Below are 25,606 nucleotides of genomic sequence, written 5' to 3' on the forward strand. Positions count from 1 at the left end.
GTATACTTAGAATAAATTCCTAGAAGTGAAATTTCTGGGCAAATGGTGTACACTAAAAATATATTTTGAAAGATAGCATTAAACTGACTTCCAGAAAGGCATTTCTGATGTATGATCCCACCAGCAATGTATGCAGGTCAAGAGGGATGGATTTATAATATGGATAAAAAAATACCAATATAAAAAATATTCAAAAATAACTGATAAAAGTATTAGGCATTTTTTCTAATATAATCCAGTTAACTTTATAATAGCACTTTGCATTTCATTAGATACTACAATCTGAGCAACAACAGAAATAATGGCTAATAAAGATAATATTTAAGTAAGAGATTATAAAGTTCATCTTCACTTATAATTTTAGTGGAAAGACATTAAATAGTGGAAATCGATGATATCTTAAAACTTAACTTTAAGATTCTTGTTTCTAGCCACATAAACCAATCTCATATTTCTGAAATGTTCTTATATTGGACTTTAAATCCCATTTGGATGGTTTCTTTGAACTCTTTTCCTGCTAATGCTGGAGATAGTACTTGCCTTATAGCCTAATATGAAAAATTTAAGAAGAAAAGGAGTAGTAACTTATTCAATTTTACTTAAGGTTTTTAAAATAAAAATCGTTTCAATCTGAATTAATTTTAATATTCACTAAAGTAGAACATAAAGGCCTCACATATAATAGTTATATCTTCAAGCTAGGCTATATGCTGAACCATTTGAAGCTTTTTGTGATTTCTTTTTAGGCCACCTGATGCTCTTTACACCAATACAGCCTTATTTTTTAATACATTATAACATTTCCTTTTGAAAGATTATTTTAAAAATCAACTTTATTGAGGTATAATTAGGATATAATAAAATGAACATATTTTAAGGATATAGTTCCATGAATTTTGACAAATGTATAGACTCATTGTCTGAATTATATCCCCTCAAAATTTATATATTGAAGTTCTAACACTCAATACCTCAGAATGTGACTGTTATTTGGAGAAGGGGCTTTTAAAGAGGTGATTAAGTTAAAATGAGGCTGTTAGAGTGGGCCCTAATCCAATCTGACTGGTGTCTTTATAAGAAGAGGAAATTTGGATATTCAAAGAGACACCCGGGATGTGCATACACAGAGGCCAGACCATGTGTGGACACAGTGAGAAGGCAGCCATCTGCAAGCCAAGGAGAGAGGCCACAGGAGAAACCAAACCTGCCAACACCTTGACCTTGGACTTTACCTTACAGATTGTGACAAGTCTGTGATATTTTCTTATGGCAGCTCTAGCAAACTCATACACTTGTGTAACTACCACCAGAATCAAGATATATAACATTTTTATCACCTCCAAAAGTCCCTTGTACTCCTTAATAATAATTCTTCATTCCTGGCACCAGGCTCAACACATGACCTGCTTTCTGTTACTATAGATTAATTTTGTTTTTTCAAGAATTTTATATAAATAGAACTATGTACCCTTTTATGTCTGGCTTCTTTCACTCAGCATATTTTGAGATTCATCAGTGGTACTGGAGTAACTACTGTTTTTTTTATTGTTGAGTAGTATTCCATTGTATGGATATACCAAATTTGCTTATCCAATCACCCACTAATGTACATTTGGATTGTTTGCAGTTTTTGACTATCATAAATAAAGCTTCAATGAAGATTCAGGTTCTCATATTTGTGTGGACATAGGTTCTCATTTCTCTTAGGTAAACATCAAGGAGTGGAATTGCTGGGTTATATGCTAAGGGTATATTGAACTTCATATGTAACTGCCAAACTGTTTTTGTGAAAGATTATTATTCTTAAAATGTTCAGATGCAATGATGAATGCAAACATTTTAAAATTTAAAGTGTACATATACATATTTCCATAAGGTTCCTGAACAGGCAAAACTAAGCCACAGTAATAGAAATCAGGTAAGTGGTTGCCTGGGGTGGGGAGTGAGGGTGAGGGATTGACTGCAAGGGGAATAAGAGAACTTTTTAGGGTAATAAAAATGTTCTGTTTCTCGATTGGTGTGGTGGCTGGTTACTTGGGTCTACACATTTCTATACTGAATTATATATTGTGTACTTTTTGTTAAAAATCCTAACTCAATAAAAGTGACAAAGCATTAAACGCATATATACTTTACATCTTAAAAGTTATTATTACAGGGTCTGTATTTGAGATTTTACCCAGTAGTGTTAGTGAGTTTATTTGATTCCATCTATGTTGTTTTGCCCAGTTTGATTTGAAGTTAAGCTTCAAGAGAGCTGGCCAGGATTAATGGAAGTTTTTGGTCACTTAACAGAATGGAGGTGACTACCCTACAAAGAGAAAGATGACTGTTTTAAAATGAGTTTCTATTTGTCTGTCAGTGGCGCTTTTAATGTATTTAAATAACATTCATCTTTGGCTTGAGAAGCCCAAGTACACATTTAGAACAAAGATTTTCATACAAAGAGGCATTAAGCAAGGATATCAGAATCACCTAGGAGGCTTTTCTCAATTAGACTCAGGTGAATTTCCCAAGAGATTCTGATTCTAGCTCACTACCATTTCTCTGCTGCTTTGGAAGCATGTGTCTTATCAAACATCCTTTCCTGTCCTGCCCTAGAATTATTATACTATTAAAAAGAGCTTTAATCACTGATGGGAGTAGGTCATATCCCACTGGGGTGGGATAAATACGAGAACCACTATTACATAAAATAATTGTTTGGACCACTATAATATAAAGAAATACAGTGTACTTATTTATTATATTTTCTAAATGGACAATAATAAATAACTGCTTTAGAAGAAAAACACCCTTTCAACAGAGCCATTTTGATGCTTTGGTAACTGACCTCCCTTAGCTAGACCAGAAGATTCATAAAATCACTAATGTTGAAATTAGAGAAAGGCAATGGTCATTTACCATCATCTATCACATTTCCTTCACTCTGATGAGGAGGAAACTGAGCCCCAGAGAGGCTAAGTGACTTATTAATGGCCATGCAATCAACTAAGAGTATAGTTATTAATATAGAAAAAGAATCCAGATCTCCTCACTCTTAGTTGCGAATTCCTTTTCACTCCACCAAGCATTACCTATCATCCCTAGAGCAGTGTTTCTCAACCTTTTATCATTACTGCCCTTCCAGGAAAAAAATTAAATTAAAATTAAATTTAACAAGAGAAAGTAATTAGTAAGGAGTAAAATATTGTTGAGTAGGGTTGAGCTCTATAGTGCCAAAAACTAATGTATTAAGATTTTTTTTTGCTCCCCAAGAACCTATTTGTACTCTGTTAGGGCGCTACCGTTACAGTTGAGAATGTATGTCCTAGGGCAAGTTGCCCTCTTACAGATTTTAATAAACATTTTTTTTTAATGGATCAGGTAGTGAATGGTGATCAAAAGTTCTAATGACATTGCAAATAAATTTCCTTTGATTGGAATCATAAAATACCTGTGAAGTATGATGACAGAAAGCACCAGCTAGCAATCAAAACACTGAATTTGTGGCTCCATTATTGACTAGTTGGGTGATCTTACACAAATTTCTTATCCTAAGGGAATTTGTTCTTAAGCATAACCTGAGGTCTAAGGTTCTTCCCAACAGCATGAAAACTGCTGGCCTAATAATATCAAAGTCCTCTTCTAGCATGACATTTCTGTGAGATTATGTTTTGTTTGCTTGAATTCTTTTTTTGAGACAGAGTCTCACTCTGTTGCCTGGGCTAGAGTGAGTGCCGTGGCGTCAGCCTAGCTCACAGCAACCTCAAACTCCTGGGCTCAAGCAATTCTACTGCCTCAGCCTCCCAAGTAGCTGGGACTACAGGCATGCGCCACCATGCCCGGCTAATTTTTTATATATATATATATTTTTAGTTGTCCAGATCATTTCTTTCTATTTTTTTAGTAGAGACGGGGTCTCGCTCTTGCTCAGGCTGGTCTTGAACTTCTGACCTTGAGCGATCCACCCGCCTTGGCCTACCAGAGTGCTAGGATTATAGGCCACCATGCCCGGCCTGCTTGAATTCTTAAAGATCTTAAAAGGTATACAACATAATTACAGTCAGAATCATGCCGACTTCTGACTTCTGATTCTGAGTGTTGTCAACAACTGACTTGTATAGCCCCTAAATTAAAATCAGTAATTTAAATGTTTAACTTTCTCCTCTTCCCTAAGTATTTTGTAAAGAATTCTGCTAACAAGGTGCAGAACTATATTTTAGTAAATTTTATTTTGCTAGAATACCCAGAAGTAGTTTCATAGAACAGTGAAATACCCAAAGCCAAACTCAGGAGTGGCTTTTGATGAGGAACAAATACAGATATATGGATAATTAGAGCCTGGATAATTTGAAACCATCTTCACCTGCTGGTAATAAAACAGTTGCTATATGAGGTAAGGTCTCATTCAGAATTAAAATGATTATGCTGACTATATGTACATTTTAAAGAAATGGAGAAGATTAAATGCTGTTCAAAGATTTCTTATAAGGTATTTTAATGCCTGGAAGCATTATCTTCTATTGCTCTGTTGGACTATAAAGTGATCAGAGGTCTTAAGGCAAGCGCTCTTAGCATGATCACACTGTGGCTCTAAGCCCTCAATATGAAAAAAATTTCAGACTCTAAAAAAATTAGCATAATACCTATATTCTAGAAGAATTTCAATAAGCCCTACAAACAAGATGTTACATAAATAACTAGGACCTGAAAAATATCAGAGCAAGCAAGGAAGCAAGCAGGCTGGTGTTATTAATTCAGGATTCAAATGCAGTTCCATTCTTTGCCAATCCATGAATAATAGGCTTGGGAAGTCTGTGAATCCTCTGAAATCAAACAGAAAACTGTATTTGCCCATGCGCACTTCTCTTAGAAGGTCAACAGATTTTGGGGCCCAGTGAAAAGTTAACCACTCGCAGCTTTGGCAACTGTCCTTCAAAACAGTTTAATTACTTTAAGATATATATTTAAATTCAGAGAAGTGCAGCTATACTGGAGGAATTATTCGCATTAAAAGTAGTTTCTTTAAATAGACTAGACTCCCGTGTATACAGTTTATTTACAGATTACTATCTCCTTGGCCAAGAGCTACCTGGAGGAATATCATGGGAATCTTTACAGTTTGTGGCTCAGGACACTTACCCTTTCTGTCTCTTAAGACCATATCTGGTAAATCAGAACCTGTGTTAACTATCATCACAAGATTATAAGGACCAGAAAGGATTTAGGTAGAAGAACTCTGTTTTTAGGAAGGACTACCCTTAAGCCATTTCAAACACTGAAATGAAGATCTGAAGAAATGCAAACTACAGACCCAAAAATCCATTACCTGTCAGTATCGCCATATACGACCCTCGCACCCCATTTCTTGGTGTCATTCACCAGCTTAATAGCACGTTCCAGGGTCTCTCTGGCTTTGTGAACAATACTATCACCAACCTGTTGATACAAACACATTGGAAATAATTTCTTAACATAGCTCAGTGTAAGTCAATAGATTTTAACATATAATACTTAAAATTACTATTAATAAAGATTTCTAGAAATGAAACAAGAATGTAAAAAAGAAAACAAAATAGCAAACAGTGTCATCATTCTTTCTACAAGTACTAAAGAAGAAAATGAGATGAAGAATTTAAAAGAAAGAACCAATCAATATTCAGACTTGCCTTTAAGTGTACCAGGAAGTACAATGGATTGCACTTTTTACAAGGTACACAGCTTCATTTGATTCTTACTGGAGTAGAAACTTAATTTGGGTTTTTAATTAAAATCATGAATTCCGCTGAGGCCTTGAGTACATTAGAAAACCCTGAGAATGTGAGCTATGACTTAATATATTTAAAAAATCACATTATCTAATTGAAACTCAAGTTGAATAAAATGTTCAATCTGTCACTTGCTGCCACTTTCAAACAAGGTAAACTTTTAAATATGTGAGGACAAACAGCTGGATGGGTAAGCCATCCTAATGCCAAAGTCAAATATACTTTTGAGATATACACTTTCAAATAAGTACATGTACATACAGATCTTAAGTGTCTGCCTAATGTTGCTTACTCTGATCTATTTAAGTTGCCCCTGGAAGAGTCAGAACTCTTGCAGTTGTCCCTGAAGACTATGCAGTATGAAGGATTCTAGGGGGAGGCAGAAGAAGGGGGAAGGAGCAGTAATTAAATTCACTGATTCTGTGCCTTTGTGCCATGGTTCCTAATTTGAAAAGCACTACTCCATTACAGTGCTAAGAGAATTTAAAAAGAGGAAAATAATGGTTTCACAATTTAGGCAATTGTTGGGGGATCCTCAAATGTCACAATAAGAAAAATATTTAAAGTGAAACTTAATTCTCTGAAAAGAGATAAAGGAAAAGGAATAAAGTGTAGTCAGTGGAAAAAACTGTTATATATTTATCTTTATCATAAATATTAACAATCAAATAGTTTAGGAGAAAAATGTGAACATACAAAATTTTAATTTATCAAATAAGTCAGTGACAATGTCCAACTGAGACAGACATTAACCTATAACTATTAGCTACATTATTTATTCTCCATATTTTCCTTATAGGAATTCTTGCTTACAAAGTCTTGCCTTTCTCTATGATAGCCCAAATCTAGTACTTTTTTGATTGTGTGTTCACTCAAGGAAAGCACATGACCAGTCAGTAATCTATTTGAGAGATCTCTAGTAAATATGGAATGATTGTTGTTTATTCTGACATTTGGACAAACCAACCTAACTATAACCAGATCTCTTTTTTAAAAATGTGGCTGATAGCTTTCATTTTTACAAAATTGGTACTAGCTTTTCACTTATTCATTAGAGGCTCTTTCTGTGATGGTTGCTGCTTTTTCCACTGATGATTTCACAGAGAGGTTAACACAACATTGCACTGTTGTGAAGCTGGCATATAATGAGGTGCCAGCCAAATGCACACTTGCAGTCATTAACCTCAGAATATCTGAGAAGACCCGGTTCAAGGAGGCAAATGTTGCTTGGTAGTAGTGTGACTTCACCATGATAAATAGCAAAGTACTTCCTGGCAGAATTCTAGTCCTAAACTTCCACTGTTCAAGACCCCTCAAATTCTGGTTATTCTAAGGTTAGAATATATATATATATATATATATACACACACACACACACACACACACACACACACACACATATATATATATTTAAAGAAGTATTATTTCTGCATCATTTTACTACCAAAATACATTAATAAACAATTTTAAAACTGAAAGGCCAGAAAAAACTGGCCTACAGGGAACTATAGAAATGGCTCAAGAAAAAATATCTTGGTTCTACATTAGTAATAAAATCATTTCCATATTTTTCTACTAGATGATATTGATAAGTGTTTTTCAAATGTGAGTAATAATATGAACCTCCAAGATTGACAAAGTATTTTTTATATTACCTAAAAATATACAAACATAAACCTAGGTAACTTATTGTTTATAGCCTTGACAATACAACTATAAAACCAAAATATCCAGTATAAACAAAAGCATATTAATGTACCAAAATATTCAAGTTAATAATAGTGTATTTTCATTTTAGATGGTATTTTGCTGTTCTCAATGTAAATATACCACTTACTACTACCTTTCACAAATTTTTGGAGTTCACTTTGCTTACTGTGAGCCATGTGGATATCTTAGCCTTCCTCTGCTTTTCTCTTATTGAACTAATGCTAATATGGTATACCACAATGTCCTCTGGCCTTCACTTGGCATGAAAAGATCATTAACATAACAAGTCTACTCTGTCCTTTTCCTTTTTTTTTTTTTTTGAGACAGAGTCTCACTCTGTTGCCCTGGCTAGAGTGAGTGCTGTGGCGTCAGCCTAGCTCACAGCAACCTCAAACTCCTGGGCTCAAGCAATCCTCCTGCCTCAGCCTCCCAAGTAGCTGGGACTACAGGCATGTGCCACCATGCCCGGCTAATTTTCTCTCTCTCTATATTTTTAGCTGTCCAGATAATTCCTTTCTATTTTTAGTAGAGACGGGGTCTCGCTCTTGCTCAGGCTGGTCTCGAACTCCTGAGCTTGAGTGATCCACCCGCCTCGGCCTCCCAGAATGCTAGGATTACAGGCGTGAGCCACCGCGCCCGGCCTGTCCTTTTCTTAATCACTAGTAAATTATTATATTACTCTGTCATACTATGTTGTATTCACGTCAAATAAACACTTTAATTTGGGAAATAAGAAGTTAGTCTTGTTCTATGAAAAGTGTCTGTCAATTGTTACTGATCACTGCAAAAGAAAGGTTTTGCTTTATATCTACTGGTACACTAGTAAATATGGAGTGATTGGGACATTTGGACAAACCAACCTAACTATAATCAGATCTCTATCAATACGTAAAAGGAATTATTTAGTACCAAGGTTGTTGTAAACACTGCTATAAAGGTGGCAATGAAATCTCATGCTAATAGATGGTTACAATATGGTCATCTAGATTATGCAGAAATATGTGTATGCTAATTTCTAAAAGAATCATTGAAATAAAGACAGAGAGAGTTCTCATTGAGGAAACCAACAAATCTCTAAGAATATGTATATATATAGGCTTGGTTTGAGAAAAAAATCATCCTATGTCATGGAAGTAAAACCCTTTAAAGTTTCAAAACAAAATGAAATGCTTTAATGAACAGGCATTCATTTAATGCTGCTTTAGTCTCTTTTTTTTTTTTTTCTTAGAGATGGGGTCTTGCTGTGTTGCCCAGGCTGAGCTCAAACTCCTGGGCTCAAGCAATCCTTCTGCCTCAGCCTCCTAAGTAGCTGGGACTACAGGCGCATGCAACACCACACCCAGCTATACTTTAGTCTCTTTGGAAAAAACTACAGATTTGTATCACTTGCCTCAATGCATGGCATTCTCCCAGAAAAATTAGCAGATGTATAGCCAAATGTGACATTTGCTATCAGCTTAAGTCCTAGCTGACGTGCATCGAGCATTCGTGACAGGACTCTGTCTTGCTTGTAAGCCTTCATTGACTGCTTCACCATAAATCTAGTCTTCAAAATTTCTTCAAGCATTCTTGGTAGCACACCCTTTCTTACTGAAGGCTATCATAAAGAAAAAAAGAATGTTTAAAATCCCTCAAACATTTTAGATCTAGATAATTAAGAAGGAAGCACAAAGTATAATAATGGCCAACTGTTATGAATTAAAACATGCTAACAATAGAGTGACCACAGTACTAGTGGCCATCGATATAAAAATCATCACATTTTATTTCTTTGGAAGAAGATTTTTCTCCTGAAAGTTTCCTGTAATGTTTATAAATCTAATGGAGCACTACTATGTGAGTTCAGAGACCTCCAGGGAGGAGGATGTCAACTAGTGTATAAATGACCCATACAACAAGTTCAGAGGGAAATTTTGTTCAAAACTTTGATGGAAACCCCCATTCTTTCAAAAAGACACACGGGACTTGTATCACTCATAACCAACCTCAGTTTTTAAAGATCTCATCCTAATGACCCCACACAGTAATCTGCATGGAACTCCATTTATCTACCTTGGAAGAATGATGAGCTGGGTTGACTCTGCTGACATTCAAACCTGTAGTTCCAGGGACTCTAGGTATTTCAAATCTGATGCTTAGACCACTAAGCCATCCCCTCCGGCCTATATTTATTAGCAATCTGGAAGAGGGGATGAATAGTGAGGTGATAAAATTTGTTGATGCCAAAAAAAAAATCAATTGTATTAATCAAGACTAGGGAGAATTTATGAGAACTCCAGTAGGAATGAAAACCACAACACAGTATTAACTCTGATGATGATTCACAGACAAGAGCAAGGTAATACATGTCATATCTGACAATTAAAGCCTCAGGTATAGGATAATCACACACCTGAATATTAAAAAATCTTATTTTTATTAAGCTTTACACACTGGGTCAAAATGTAGATGCAAGTTTTTAAAAAGCTGTTAAGGGGAGATAATATAATAAGCTTCTATATATGTGACAATGAGAACATATTCTAACCTCTAATTCATTTGGTGTACATTTTGAAGCAGCCATAATGTTTTAAGACATAATATAAAAGGAACAAGGACCAAATATGTAGAATGTATGTGATGTGAAAACTGATGTTTATGTAGGGACACATTTAGTAAAAATTTAAAAAAATCAATTTTCATATCTCCAAGTAGATCTCACCTACATCAGTCCCTGGAAATACTGCACCCTAAAATTTTCTAAAAAAAAAAAATACATCATGAACTTTTTGGCAAAAATTTTCCTCATTTAGTTTAGCATTCCCTCTTACTAGCAGAGAATGATGCTACTTTTGCTAAGTACACCAGAATGAATTTGAGGACTGGTGGGGTCCACTCTACCATCTTATGATTCTAGTAGAGACTCACTGCTAAGAAAATAGCAAAGAAAGGAATAAAGATGGCCAATGAGAGGCAATATAATCTTTTCCTAGATCTCTCTTATTTTGTCTTTAATTTATGAAGTTTTCCTCAGTCTCTTTTGAGGGGAGATAAGGGAGAGAAAAAAGGGATCCTATTATTGGTTTGGGCATCCTCCTAAAAATCCTTATAAAAATGCAATCAATAAACATATTAGAGTATCATTCATTTTAAGACAATCAGTAGCATCTATACATTAAAGCAATTTAAGTCTTTATAGGTAATATCTTTTGGTCATGAAATTGCTATTTAAATCTGCCAGATTCTAATAGAGGGCAGAAGATGCACTTGTACATTTACTTCTTTCAATATTTCATTAACTAAAGTTTAACAAATGAAAGATTTTAAACCAAAATCAAGCAAAACAAAACAATTGGTTTTTTCCCTAAGTGATTTCTTAAACGATTCTTATATCTTTGACTTGTTGAGATAAAATATTCAAGCAAACTTGAAGTTTTTGTTTTTTATTATGCACTGACAATATCTAAACTATTATTAGCTCACCAAAAGTTAAGCCACAGTTGACACCTTTCATTACAAAAGAGTATTACCTTGACAAAAGCTACTCCATTGGGGGACACTGTGATATCATGTCTAATTTGGTAAAGTAAATCTGGAGGTACTCTTAGAGAGGTACAGCCAAATTTGAACTCATCATACCTGTTGAGAAAGAAAACATTAAGCAAAACTTTCTCAAATCATAGAATAGAGATTTTAGGCAATTTTAGGAATCTTTCTAATTCCATTAAAAATTCATTTCAAACATCTAAACATGAATTCATGTACTCAGTAAAATGTCTACTTGCCTCATTACCAAAAAATAGTTCTTCGAATATTCACAACTAAAAGAAACATTTCTTAAATGGCACTATCCTAAAATTTATGGGTAAAATCTATATACCAAAATACCAAATTTCAACTTAACATATGATTAACTTATAAGTTACTTTAAGAAAAATTTAAACCTTAAATAAAAAGATTGTAAATCTTGTAAATTTTCCAAATTCCTATTCTTAATAAAAAGACAGTATTAACAATACAATTTCCACAGATGTGGTCTCAAATACAGAAAAGTCATTATAAAGGAAGACTGTATTTCTTACAATTCAAGAAAAATTATCTACTCCTTTGAGAATTTAAAATGCTATTCTTATTCAGCTTATAAAATTGAATTTACATGAATTAATAAAACCTAACATTTAATTTAAATTTTTAAAAATCATAGACTATTTCTAAGAAAAGTCAAGAGGAGGTGATACCTGGAGTTATAAGATCATTATCCTCAAACTGTTCCACTGAAAGGTGATTTACATCAACTATTAAAATAACTTTCATTTTAAAAGAGACCACAGCTACACATGGAGAGTGAAATAGATAGTTAGAAAGCTGATCTATTCACGATCCTCTTCATATGAGTCATCTATCCATAAAGCTGAATTAATCCATGTCAATTATTAAGAATACACTGAATTGATTAGCTGGGCTACAGCACATTCATCTTGCTCATAGGACAGTGTCAAGTACAAAGAGGCATTCAAAGAAAGTTTGTCTAATTTTAGTAAAAAGTACAAAGTACAACGACATAATTGTAAGTATGAAAAAACCTTACTTTCCCAAGTTCTCCACATGGCCAAGGCAGGTAGAAAAACAGTAGTTGTATGCAATCACAATAGAAGGATAAAGTGATTGGAAATCCAAAACGATAACAGAGTTGCTATAGAAGCGGGATTCAGGCTCCATAATTAGGGGAACACACTGTGGGGCTCTCATTTGGGATCTTTGCTGAACACTAGGTGTCACAGGAATATAGTTCATTGGTTTAGCAATACGTAACATCATTGATTCCACTCGGTACTGCAGGCAGGGAGAGAGGTGAGAAGAAACACAGTTTAAATATAAATATATTGGTCATTTGAATATATGATAATCATGTGGGGATGTTTTGCTTTTCAGAATAAAGCTGCAAGACTTTTTCTTACAGTACAATTACACGGTATTAGTCGGCTTTCAGGTGCTGACGGGGACATGTAAATCCTTTTCTTATAACTTTTGTAAAAACTACAAAATATATCAAATAACTTATAAGTCAAATTTGGAAAGACAGATACAATTAGGTCTCTTTTTATTTTAAAATACAGCTATCCCATAATAAGCAGATACAGGACAGACAGCTGTACAGTTTGACAATTTCATTTAAAAGTTGGTAAATAATCTTTTAGAAATTTGGCAAAATTAGAGAATGGAAAAGCTGTCAGAAGACTTGAGATAGATAAATGTTATTGCAGTTTTTTAAAGAAAGAAACAAAAGGATTCCGGAATTAAAAAGTAATCAGCTTATTACTGGTCCTTAGCAAAACTGAATCAAGCAATTACCAATTGTTTATAATAACCACTATTAAGCAGATGGGTTGGGATATTAGAAAAAGAAGGTACTTGCAAGAACCAGCATAGATGCACTAAAATATTCTCGTGGGGTTCTAAGGTATCTTTGCCTTTTATTATAAACCAGCTCAGAAAGTTTTTAAAACTTGTGGGTATTAATAAATAGCTTATAATCAATAAAATTAAATAAATAGGTAACGAAAAAGTAGTTAGAACTCTATTTTTGCTATATTTACTCAGGTAATGAAAATAATTAAAATTAAGGATTTTATGAGGTTAAAGAACCTGAGTGATTTAATGTAACATTCCTCTGATATTAGCACAGTGCTTAAAAAACTACAGGCATTCAAATAAATATTTGTTGAATGACTTAATTTTCAGCAAGGTGTTTGGCAAAAATCTGTCATATCCTTGTGAAATTATTTAGAAAGCTATGAATTAAATGGTTTCTAAGGTTCCATTTTTCTTTTCTTTCTCTTTTGTTTTTTGAGATAGGGTCTCACTCTGTCACCCTGGCTAGAGTGCAGTGGCGTGATCACAGCTCACTGCAACCTCACACTCCTGGGCTCAAGTGATCCTCCTGCGTCAGTCTCCTGAGTAGCTGGGACTATAGGCATGTGCCACCACCATGCCCGGTTAATTTTTCTATTTTTTACAGAGATGGGGTCTCGCTCTTGCTAAGGCTGGTCTCTAACTGCTGACCTCAAGTGATCTTCTTGCCTCAGCCTCCCAAAGTGGTAGGACTGCAGGCATGAGCCACTGCCCAGCCCCCATTTTTCTTTTTTTTTTTTTTTTTTGAGACAGAGTCTCATTCTGTTGCCTTGGCTAGAGTGAGTGCCGTGGCGTTAGCCTAGCTCACAGCAACCTCAAACTCCTGGGCTCAATTGATACTCACCCCCGCCCCCCCCGTAGATGGGGGGTCACAGGAGCACCCCCCCCCCCCCCCCCATTTTTCTTTTTTTTTTTTTTTTGAGACAGAGTCTCATTCTGTCACCCTGGCTAGAGTGCAGTGGCGTGATCACAGCTCACTGCAACCTCACACTCCTGGGCTCAAACAATCCTACTGCGTCAGCCTCCCAGGTAGCTGGGACTACAGGCATGCGCCACCATGCCCAGCTAACCGCTAGTTTTTTCTATATATTTTTAGCTGTCCAATTAATTTCTTTCTATTTTTTTTTGGTAGAGACGGGGTCTCGCTCTTGCTCAGGCTGGTCTCGAACTCCTGAGCTAAAACGATCCTCCCGCCTCGGCCTCCCAGAGTGCTAGGATTACAGGCGTGCCCATTTTTCTTTAACATCAAAAAAAAGTTATATAGCTCACTTACATTTTTACATTAAAATTATCTATTGGAAGTTGGAAGAAGCCAAAATTAGAAATGTAAAACAAAAGAAAGGTAGACTTTCTTTGTTGCTTCTTCAACAACAAATTGGGAACCTCATACACTGTCATACAGCTGTCTCTGACAGCTTTTTCATTCTCTAATTTTCCCAAATAAATTTCTAAAAGATTATTTACCAATTTTTAAATGAGATTGTCAGACTGTACAGCTGTCTGTCCTATATTTGCTTATTATAGTATAGCTCTATTTTAAAATAAAAAGAGATCTAATTGTATCTGTCTTTCCAAGTTTGACGTCTATGGGGTGTGTCTCTAATTACACTAACAATTTCTAGGAATGTAATATCATCCTCAAAGGCATGGACATTTAATTTCTTAATACCATGAAAAACTTGGCAGTGGCCAAAAAGTTGGTATGGAAAGAAATAATAGGTGTCAGAATGAAATTAAAGCTTTTCCAGAAAATAAAACAAGATTTGATTACCAAGCTATTGATTAGTTGGTACCAGACAGAAAGTTTTAAAAATCAAACCACTTCAAACATCTCAAAAGTAAATATATCACTCACATAGAACTTTCAAGTGAGCAAGAAAATTGATTTCCTACCTGTGAACCCCTTGTTAGTACATGTAAAAACTGAATGCCAAAAAGTCTAGCCATTTCACTGGTTTTCCCAATCAGGTCCAGCTGTTCTAACATTTGGAGATTTCCACGGACACGGCTAACATAATGATCAACCATTTTCCATCTGTTAGAAAAAGAATCCACGCTATGAATATCAGGGAAAAATTTGGACATTTGAAACTAGTAGTTTTCTATCAAATACCTACATATTAAGAGTGAGGTTACTTAAGGAGAGTCATGATGTAAGTCTTTAAGCGAAGTATGTTAAGGAGTTAAACATTAGAAAATTTCAGGTATTTCAAGGGCATAAAAGCCAATAAAAATACGTAAAATTTAAAATAGGTGTTGAGACTAAGGACAATTATTTTCAATATTTTGCTTGATGCTGTTCTGTTCTTATTATAAGAAAATTAACATTACCTCTTAGATGTCTAATTATCATATCTATAGATTTTTAAAGAACATGAAGGCTCTGGGTTATCACTGTAAATACAAGACTAAAATAAAAGCATGCACTGTCTTATCATAAGAAAAAAACTCAGGAATTTGGTGACATTAGAAAAATCAGAAAAACAATTTTATTTTGTTTTTGTTTTTACTTTTTTGGTTTTTCTCAAACATGCCAAAATAGAAAATAATTTTTATGAGACAGTACATGTTCTTTGGTTTAAACATTTAAAAAATTAACCTTATTCTACCTGTTTTGTTAAGAAAACAAACACAAAACCAAAACCCTCACGAAATCCATAAAAAGAATTTTGATTTAATATTGTTATTAAACTATAAAAGTGACCTAAAGGTATATTAAAAAGAATAAAATTTATTAATTTATAGAAGTGTTAAGGGTCAAATATATTGCACTGTTAAGGGTCAATATATAGTCACATAATTGTTTAATAAAAAGTTTAAAAACCTTTTCCTTTGATACATGACTAATGTATATAGAACAATAGAAAACAAACATGACGGAAGAAAAAAAATCACCCTATAATCAAAAAGATAGATAATAACAAGTGTTAGCAAGAATGTAGAGAAACTGGGACCCTCCTACACTGCTAATGGGAATGTAAAATAGTGCAGTTGTTTGGAAAACAGTTTGGCAGTTCCTCAAATTGTTAAACATAGAGTTACTATAAAATCCACCAAAAATTCTACTCCTAGGTATATATCCAAGAGGAATGAAACAGATGTCTACACAAAAATTTGTATACAAATGTTCACTACAGCATTAATCATAATAACCAAAAATATGGAAACAACCTACATTTCCATCAATTGATGAAGGAATAAAATAAATGTGGTATATATCCATACAACAGACTATTCAGCAATAAAAGAAAATGAGGTACTGAACCATGCTATAACACAGATAAACCTGGACATTATGCTAAAAGAAGCCAGTCACAAAAGACTACATATTATATGATTCTGTTTATATGAAATGTCCAGAATAGGCCACTAATCTAGTGGTTGCCTAAGGCAGGGGGCTAGGATTGGGGGAGTCTGAGGGAGCGACAGGAAGGATGGAAGGCTGAAGGGTGATGGCTAAAGAATGCAGGATTTATTTTGGAGGGTAGTGAAAATATTCTACAAAGTAAACAGAAATACTGTTTCATAATTTACATTTTAACTTAATATATTGTGACTATTTCCCCATATTTATATATTTTTTGTAGCTATCAAATATACTATTATATAATTATAATTTATTCAATCAAAACCCTGTTACTGAATATCTTTTTTTTTTTTTAAGAGACTAGGTCTCACTCTGTCACCTAGGGTAGCGTACAGTGGCATGATCACAGTTCACTATAACCTTGAACCCCTGGGCTCAAGTTATTCTCCCTCCTCAGTCTCCTGAACAGCTGGGACTACAGGTATGCACCACCACTACTGGATAATTAAAAAAAAATTTTGTAGAGATAGGGTGTTGCTATGTTGCCCAGGCTGATCTCAAACTACTGGCCTCAAGTGTTTCTCCCACCTCAGCCTCCCAGTGCTGGGATTATAGGCATGAACCAAGGAGCTTGGGCTTGAATATCTTTTATTACTATAAGCAATGCTGTGATGAACATTTTTATAGCTAAGTCTTTGTACAGATGCTTAAATATTTCCTTAAGATAAATTCCTAGGTTTGGTTAAAGTTTTCAATACATAACAGCACACTGCTTTCCAGAAAGGTTTTAATAATTTAACATTCTTACTAGTGGTGATAAAGTGCTTGTTTTCTTGTATCTTTGTCAACAATGAGGATTATAATTTTTTAAGTTATTGCTAGCGTGACTGGTAAAAAATATCATCACATTTTAATTTGCATTTTTTGTTTAAGATCATTAACATAACCCCCTCGACAATACAAATTTGCCAAATATAAATCTGAGATGATCCATTATATGTAGATCAGATCAGTTCCTTTAAAATACTATAGTATCTAATTCTCTATCCTAAAAAGACGATATACCAATTAATTAACACTTGTTGAGAGCCTTCTGTGTGCTAAAGATTTTATATGCATTATCTTGTTTAATTCTTACTTCACTCCATGAGGTGGAATGTATTAACATCCCTATATTATAGATAGGGAAATTGAGGATTACTGTGAGGTTAATTTGTCCAAGGTTACAAACCTACTACACCAGAACCTGAGCTTCTGGCCAAATAAATTACAACAAATAGATCAAACTGTGACAACATGATCAAAAGAGAACAAGATTACACATTATAAATGAGTTAACTGTCTTATTAGATTTCTAGTATTACAGCAAATTATTCATTTCTTTACTAACAAAGAAGGTAGACCCACTGCTTATTCACTGACATGATATTAATGTGGTCCTCCCTACTGACTGGTAACCAAGTAATACAAATAAATTAAATGCATTTTATCTTTCATAACTAAAGGTTAGTTTAACAAAGGACATTTTAGTTTGTATAATTTATCTAGTGGACAATAACTGCTGTTTCCTGATCTAGATCTACTCACATATAGGCATGAATATAAAAAATACTCTGAGTGGCTAATATTTTTTAAAAGTATTTAAAAAGTGGGCTTTTTAAATTAAAAGAAGTAATCTTTCTGAAATACGATCTCCTTTATTCCTACTTTCTAGTCCTATCTGGCTAACCACATATTATAAAAAGAGAATACATAATTGTGGTCTTTTAAAAAATAACATGACAAAGTTGACTTTTGTTAGTTTTTTTTTAATTGTTAAAGAATCATGCCATCCTCCTAATACTTTGTCAAACTCAAGCAAACACAAGTTTTGACTTGGAGAGGAGGAAGGCAAATATAAAGCATGAGCTATTCAGGAGAGGCCTGGATAGTGCTGAAATGGGAGAACTTTAGAGCATCCTGAGGTTGAAGGTACTTTTCAAGATAGGTCATCTGGGAAGAAGGTGACAGAAAAAGGAGATAGCAGAATTCCAAATACAGAACTCACTTATTCTGATTTTTTGCTGTGGATTGGCTGTATACCCAGAAAATGGAGAAGAAAACTTCTTGTATTATCTTCTTCAGATATATAATCTTCTGCTTCCAGGATATAGCTCCTACCTCAGAAACTGGAATAGTATTTATTAACTATTCCTTGGATGACAGATGAAATCAGGTTGGTACTACAACTTTTCTAGATCAGTAATGTTAGAGATTAGGAAAGGTTTTATAGGCTGATTTGGGAATCTAATCATAATACATAAAGCATTGTTTTATGGAAAAATGTGTTCTAAGCCCCAAACAATAAAATTTTGGGAATATTGCTCATTTATATAAACTAGGGCTTCCAGGAGACCAAAATCTGGGTTTATAAAAAAAAAAAGGAAAAAGGAAAAAAAAATTAATTATGTTGCCCTTGTGCTTTACAAACAGCTTTAACACAAGAAATCCTTGACTAGCAAGCTCTTCTCATTCTGAGTCAATTTATAATATATATATATATATGTATATATATATATATATTTCCTCAAAACACTGTAGAAAGCAAATACAAATCAAAAAGGGTCCTTAAAAAAGTAAGTCATACTTTTTGGTAAGAATGTGCTTAAATTTAAGTAGCAAAACCAGAATTACTTATTATCCTAGATAATACCTAATTGGAGGCAGTAAAACATGCATTTAGAGCATTCTAGGGCTTATAAACAAACCTCTGAATGTAGTTTTCAATGTTAAGTTTATTATCAATTTTTGTTTTATTTATTGATATTCTCCTAAGCTTCTATTTCTGTAAAGGCTTTGATCATAAGCTCAGTGCATTCAGTGATTTTAGTTCATTTCTCTGAGAGTCCTCAAGAGGGATTGGAAGATGAGATGATGTGCTCAGAAAGCAATTTCCCCAAATATTATCAAATTGTTTTTAAAACTATACCTTTTCCATCCTAACTACCATGCACCCTTAAAACTCAATAAGCAGAGATTCAGTCATTTAAAAATCAGACATTAATTTCAAGACTTTGTTCTTTATACAGCTCTTTTCTCAGGTTATTACTATTATTTTACCTTTAACTTAAAGAAAAGTAGAGGCAAGAACTTTCACTTTTGACTATGGTGGAGTAACTGGAAAGGAGTAGCACTCCTGCCTGGATAAAAGAGGTAAGGTAATTATTTTTGGGCTGCTCCTTCAGAGAAGGGAAACTCATGAGGTGAATCCCAGCTCAGTGTGGAGACAATTTTCTAGACATAGCGCAGTACTCTAGGGTCTTAGCAGAGCACAGATGTCAAACTAAGTGAAAAAGGAAGAGATTAGAGTTCAGACAGCTCACAGCTAGAATCTATGGGATGGGGAACCAGAGCTAATGGATCTATGCAATTGGCAGGAGTTGGGGCATCAGTACAGGTGGGATTCCCTGTGAATGCTTGGTCCAGGGCTATGTTGAAAATGAGCAGGAAGAAACTACATTAGGCTTACTAGAGAGCAGCTGCTGGGGGGTTGAGTTTGGGCAGAACTGGTCAGATAGTGTTGGGATTGGAGGCCTAGCAATTCCAGAGTGAAGAGACCTCATTCACCCCTTGTTAACAATCTTGGCATCCAGCTGAGAGCCCAGAAAAACCATACCTTAGGAGGCCTCTGCCCTACAGTAAGGCCTACTCTAGACAAAACTTAAAACCAAGTGCTGATAATATGCACAGGGGAAAAAGTTTGGAGATTGAGTCCTATCAAGTTGGAGGGGCTTAGAAAACATCTTGGACCTCGTGTACTCTCCGTACCAACCATAGGCCTTGAACTAAGAAACAAGCAACAGCCATCTATCACTGGGAAAGGGGTAGGAAACTTTTCTGTTAAAGACCCTAGGTAAAGGAACACTACTGCTGAGGAAGGAGTAGAAGAAAAAGCCATCTGCCCTGGGGGAGGGTCATGAAACCTGCTTGGGCCCAGGACCTGGCAGTGGTATAAAGCAGAGGTCTATTGCTACTATGGGAAGACCAGGAATGCTGAGCAAGCCCCATCTCTGAGCCCCAGAAGAACAAACATGCAAAGACAGAGGCTGGACCAGGAGAACTAAGAAACTCCCCCCGTCTCCACTATAAATCTAGCAACAGCAGTCAAACACTCATTAAACCTGTTAATAACTCTGAAAAGCAAATGAATTGTATACACTAGAAAAATGAGAATGACTGTTGACTTCTCATTAGAAACAACACAAGCTAGAAGGGAACAAAATCTTTAGAGTGGTGAAAGAAAAAACAAAAAACAAAACAAAACCAAATCCCAACCCTAGAATGAGACAGTGAAAATATCATTCAAAAATAAAGACAAAATAAAGATATTTTCAAATAAACAAGGGCTGAGAGAATTTTTTGCCAGTAGACTTGCAATAGAAAAATTGCCAAAGAAAACAGATTGACACTTTGTTAAAATGTTCACACTAGCCACGTGACCCAGCAATTCCACTCCTAAGAGAAATGAAAATGTATGCTCATACAAATCTTTATTACAGTGTTATTCATACTTGCCTCAAACTAGGAACGGCCCAAATTTCCATCAACAGTGAATGAATGGGTAAGTTGTGTTATATTCATATAAGTGAATACTATTTAATAATAAAAATGAACAAACTACTGGTTTATGCAACATTGATAAATCTCAAAAAACGTTATGCTGAGTTTCTTTAAAGACGACAGACACAAAGGAGCAGATTTTGAATATATTCATTTAAAGAAAGTTCTAGAATTGGCAAAACTAATTTACAGTAATATTATGGAAATCCAATTATTATAATACTTATCTTGATGATTAGGGTATAGCAGGCTGACTGCAAAGCTGTACAAGGGAATTTTCTGGGTGTTAAATATGTTCTTTATTTTGACTGCCATAGTGGTTACAGGGTGAATGCATTTTCCAAAGTCATTGAACAGTACACCTTATGTGTGTATATTTTATTGTAGAAAAATTATATGTCAATAATGTTGATTTTAAGAGATATTACCCTCTTCAGAATTATAAAACATTACCTGTATAGATCTGTCTTGTTATCAAACCAATCTGACAAGACCCGAAAGGTAAAGAGGGGAAAACGCTGATGAAGAACGTGAAAGCCCACGTTTTCAAAGGTGTAGTTAGTTAGAGCCACCTGAAAAGAAAAAAAAAAGGGCAAGACATCATTATAATAATATTTATGTGGCATTTTTGGTTCTAAAATATCCCAGTATCACTCTAAACTTTTCATAGTAGATTTGAAAGCTACCTGTAAAAATGGTTTGTGTTCCAAACCATGTATAGCCTACTGGACAGAAATGTTCATAACAAGTTAATATATAACTGGAAAAAACCAGACTTGACGAGCTTCAACTTGGTCATGTAATACTTATTTTAAGAGATCTCAGATCTGATCACTTTTTTTTATACTCTATGCTAACACAAATATTGACAGGAGCACTGTTAAGCAAGTTAATTTTTGTTCTTTCCATACTTACTTTTTGGTTCTTGATGACATGATGATTAATGAGATTCCACAGATTCGAGGATGAGTTATCTAGTTAAAGAAAGGCCTTCATCCTCCTCCCAAGAATTACATTAGTTCCTAGCACCCAATACACAGGCATTATAGAGTCATGTAATTTTATTCCAAAAGTAAAAGATTAAATGACAGAAATGTCTCCCCATCTTCAGAATATACAGGGTAAAAGCTATGTTAATGGAAAAAGAATACTGAAAAAGGGCCCAAGTTAATAAAATGTACTTTTAGCTAAATGATCTCTCAGAAATAACTACAAGACAAAAGCAATATAGATGATGGCAGGTATTTCAATGCAAAATAGAAACTAAGGAACCAGCAGTCCCCATTCTTAGGTCAGCTTGAGATTCTGAGGAACAATTCAAAAAGCACTTCACATTTGTATATTACATTATAATTTTTTTCTTTTTCACTCTACAATCCAGGGAGTACGAAATGGGGACTGAATGTTAATCTTATCTCAGTGCAGTGATCCAAACTGGTCTTAATTTATATACAAATTCTGTCAATCTCCAGAAGAACAGCACCAGAAGGTAGCATACTTCATAGCGTGTATGTACTTACACAAACCTGCATGCATGCACACCTCTCATAGATTGTGAAAAGGTAGAAAAGGTGACAGGATGAGGTAAAAAGGCTACAAGATTAGATGAAGAAGGATTATAAAATCACTAATAACAGCAGGATGAAAACCTACACTGAAAGCAGTAAACAACAGAACAGTCCTACTAAAAATCAAGTTAGTAATCAATTTAGAAAGTAAAACTAAATGTCTCTCTCAGAATGCAGATAAAAGACGACAAAAAGATGAAAATGATAAGAGGGAAGATATGGGGAAAAGAGAATAGAGAATTAACATATAGATAAATAAAATGGAAAGCCTAACACAAAAGGGATAGAAGCAATAATCAAAAGTATAATTCACTGGACCTTAGATTTCTCCTCTGCAGTTCTAAATGCCGGAAGTGAATGGCACCATACCTATTTAAATTTTTAGACTATTGTTAGCCCCAAATTTTATATGTAAGCGTAATAATTACGTAGGAAGAAAACAAAGCTACTCCTTGAATTCTTTTTTCCCAATGATTTTGTCCTCCAGCCCACCTTGGCCACCCACTCCCATGATCATCCCCAGGATCTATTATTACCAATAATCATACCCCCTTCATAATCTCATGCATCCCATTCTCAGACCAACATCTCCTGTCCTTCCAGCTTGCTTTCTTCAGTGCCTCAACCTCTCTTTGCTCCTTATTGAGTTTAAATTCCATAGTCAATCACAGTAATTACTAACCTTGCACATACTCTTCATTTCTTTGTCCCTTTCCTTACTCTATTGTCCGGACTAGAGCAAACTCCTGGGCTCAAGCAATCCTCCTGCCTCAGCCTCCTGAGTAGTTGGGACTACAAGCGCACACCACACCTAGCTAATTTTTTCTATTTTTAGTTGCCTAGCTATTTTTTTTTCTATTTTTAGTAGAGATGGGGTCTCACTCTTGCTCAGGCTGGTCTTGAATTGCTGACTGCAAGTGATCCTCCTGCCTCGGCCTCCCAGAGTGCTAGGATTACAGGTGTCAGCCACTGTGCCCGGCCTGTGCTGCTTTTTTTTAAAACAAAGCCATAACCCTTTGCTTGTGAGCTGTGGTCAAATCTAACCCTCTGTTACTGTACACCTGCATGTGTGAATTTGAACATAGCTGGCAGGTATCACTTTAATTTCCTGATGCAAATCTCAAATGGGCTCTTAATGCCAGTGTTTATACTATATTTTCTTAACTAATCACTCTCAAAATCTCCTAGATAACTATTCTACACTCTTCCTTCCTCAAACTATTCTACACTCCTCCTTCCTCAAACCCCCAAAGCCTCTCCAAAATTGTCTCTCAGATGACAGCAGTGATTCTTAGTTTATTGAGCAAACTGAAGTCACAAGAGAACTTCCACAGCTTCTCACTGCCACATATGCCCACTTACCAACATCACAGCCATATATTCTGCCTCCTATCTATTAACAACAGAGGAACCAGCTGTACTCTTAGTTATCTAAACCCAGGCCCCCCCACTAGTACACTAGAGATGGCACTCAATAAATACTTGCTGAAATGAATTCAGTCTGTTTACAGTCCTCTTGGCAAATTCTTGAAAGGCCTAGATTAAGTATAATAATAAGATATATATCATATATAATAAATAATAAGATATCCAGAAGGCCTCTAAGTATAATTTTCTGGGGAAGAGTCATTTATTTTCATTTAAGTAGTCAACAAATATAAATAAGCATTACTAAAATTTAAGAGGCATTGTGTTTGTCACTTAGGATTCAAAGTCCAGAGGAAATGGCCGAAATTCTATGTTCAAAGTGAAGTAGGGGAATGAAAATCAGTACCTGTACATTAAAAAACAAATTTTTAAAAATAGGCAAATTATCCAACTCTTAACTTCCTCACAGTTGTTCCTCACGTTTACAAATAAAGATAAGAGATGCTATATACTCAGCCTAGAATTAAGAGAAAATCTTTGGCCCTAAATTTTCAGTGAGGACTAGAGAAGGTCCTAAACTTTGAAAAAATATGTACTCTCTAATATATCATTTCAAGCTAATAGTGGATTTGCTACTGCTGCCTTTTGGATATTCAGAGATGAAAAAACCCCTGGGGATCAAGATTCAGTAATTTATTTTTTGTGTTTATATTCTTAATTTATGTATTCATCTCAGGCAATATCATACTGTTATTTGAAATATATAATAAAAATAGACACACCAAATACACCACAATCTCCGTACCTTCCATATCCTATGCTGTACTGCTAGGAATTATTTTGAAGTCATTGGGGACTCTTGTGCTCTTATAATATTTTAAGAACACACAGGATAAAATTATCTTCAAAAATTGTACGTTTTCAAATTAGATGAAATGTGAGTATTTCAGAACTTCAGCTCATGATACAGAGAGGAAATATAAAGAACTATTTCCTTATGTGATACAATTACCATGCAACAGTACCCAAAAGAATTGCACAGGGCATACCTGGAAAGTCAAATGTTTATATAAATCCAGAAAAGCCAGAAAGTTCATAGTGAATAATAAGTATATTATATAAAGTGTATAATGAGAAAGTAGTTTCAAAGAGGAAAAACTGATGAATGAACTTTCTTCTAAATTTAAACATTTTAGCTAAATTATCTAAAGTCCAAATCTAAGAATAGACCAATTTACAGTGGTATCTTTTCACATTTCAGTAAGAGAAATCAGCCAACTGCAAGAATGTCAATATTATCTAGGAAAAATCTTACATTTTTTTATGTGAAATAATTTTATTTCTCTAAGTGATTATAAATTACTGGGATAGTTTGTTGAAATTACTCTACCAAAAATCCTTATTTGGGCCCCCAAAGCCTCAATTATTAAGTACTTCCAAGTATTCTCTGTCCAATTTATCTTATTAATCTGACACAATATAATATTAATAATCCTTAGTTTGAGAAGCTCCTTCTTAGGTCTAAATTTTTCTTACTTTAATAAATCAACAAGACCAAGCTGAATTATCTGGCCTTATGTGCAAAATGATTTAAGGGCAAAAAATGATGAAATTATATAATATTCAACACATATAACAGAGTATTTTACTATTGCTATAGACTATTCTAGCTATTGCTACCTTAGACACTAACAGAAAAAAATTAAAATTCATTGATAACATTTAAGTCTAATACCTCTGTGGCTTTGCATTTTTCCCATTTTGTAACTCTACTGAAGTATAAGTTCACAAAAAAAGCATAAATTACACAGTAAGTCATACTAATACTCTTAATAATTTATTTTTCACAGCAAACATTGTCTGACAATACAATGATTAAATCACTACATTGATCTAATCTCTTATTTTCAAAC

General features: G+C 34.5%; 1 protein-coding gene across 1 annotated transcript in view; it reads right to left on the reverse strand.

The window, feature by feature from the left end:
• REV3L (REV3-like, polymerase (DNA directed), zeta, catalytic subunit) overlaps positions 1-25,606 on the reverse strand; it is a 178,973-nt gene that overhangs the window by 15,448 nt on the left and 137,919 nt on the right. Inside the window, exons 21-26 of the mRNA XM_012642842.1 lie at positions 21,211-21,329; positions 14,745-14,886; positions 12,028-12,272; positions 10,970-11,078; positions 8,851-9,057; positions 5,312-5,421 (exon numbers count right to left, since the gene is read on the reverse strand). Of these exons, the coding sequence (XP_012498296.1) occupies positions 5,312-5,421; positions 8,851-9,057; positions 10,970-11,078; positions 12,028-12,272; positions 14,745-14,886; positions 21,211-21,329 (932 nt within the window). The remainder of the gene's footprint in view (positions 1-5,311; positions 5,422-8,850; positions 9,058-10,969; positions 11,079-12,027; positions 12,273-14,744; positions 14,887-21,210; positions 21,330-25,606) is intronic.

This window comes from Propithecus coquereli, unplaced genomic scaffold (assembly GCF_000956105.1).
Source record: "Propithecus coquereli isolate 6110/MARCELLA unplaced genomic scaffold, Pcoq_1.0 Scaffold189, whole genome shotgun sequence".
NCBI lineage: Eukaryota > Metazoa > Chordata > Mammalia > Primates > Indriidae > Propithecus > Propithecus coquereli.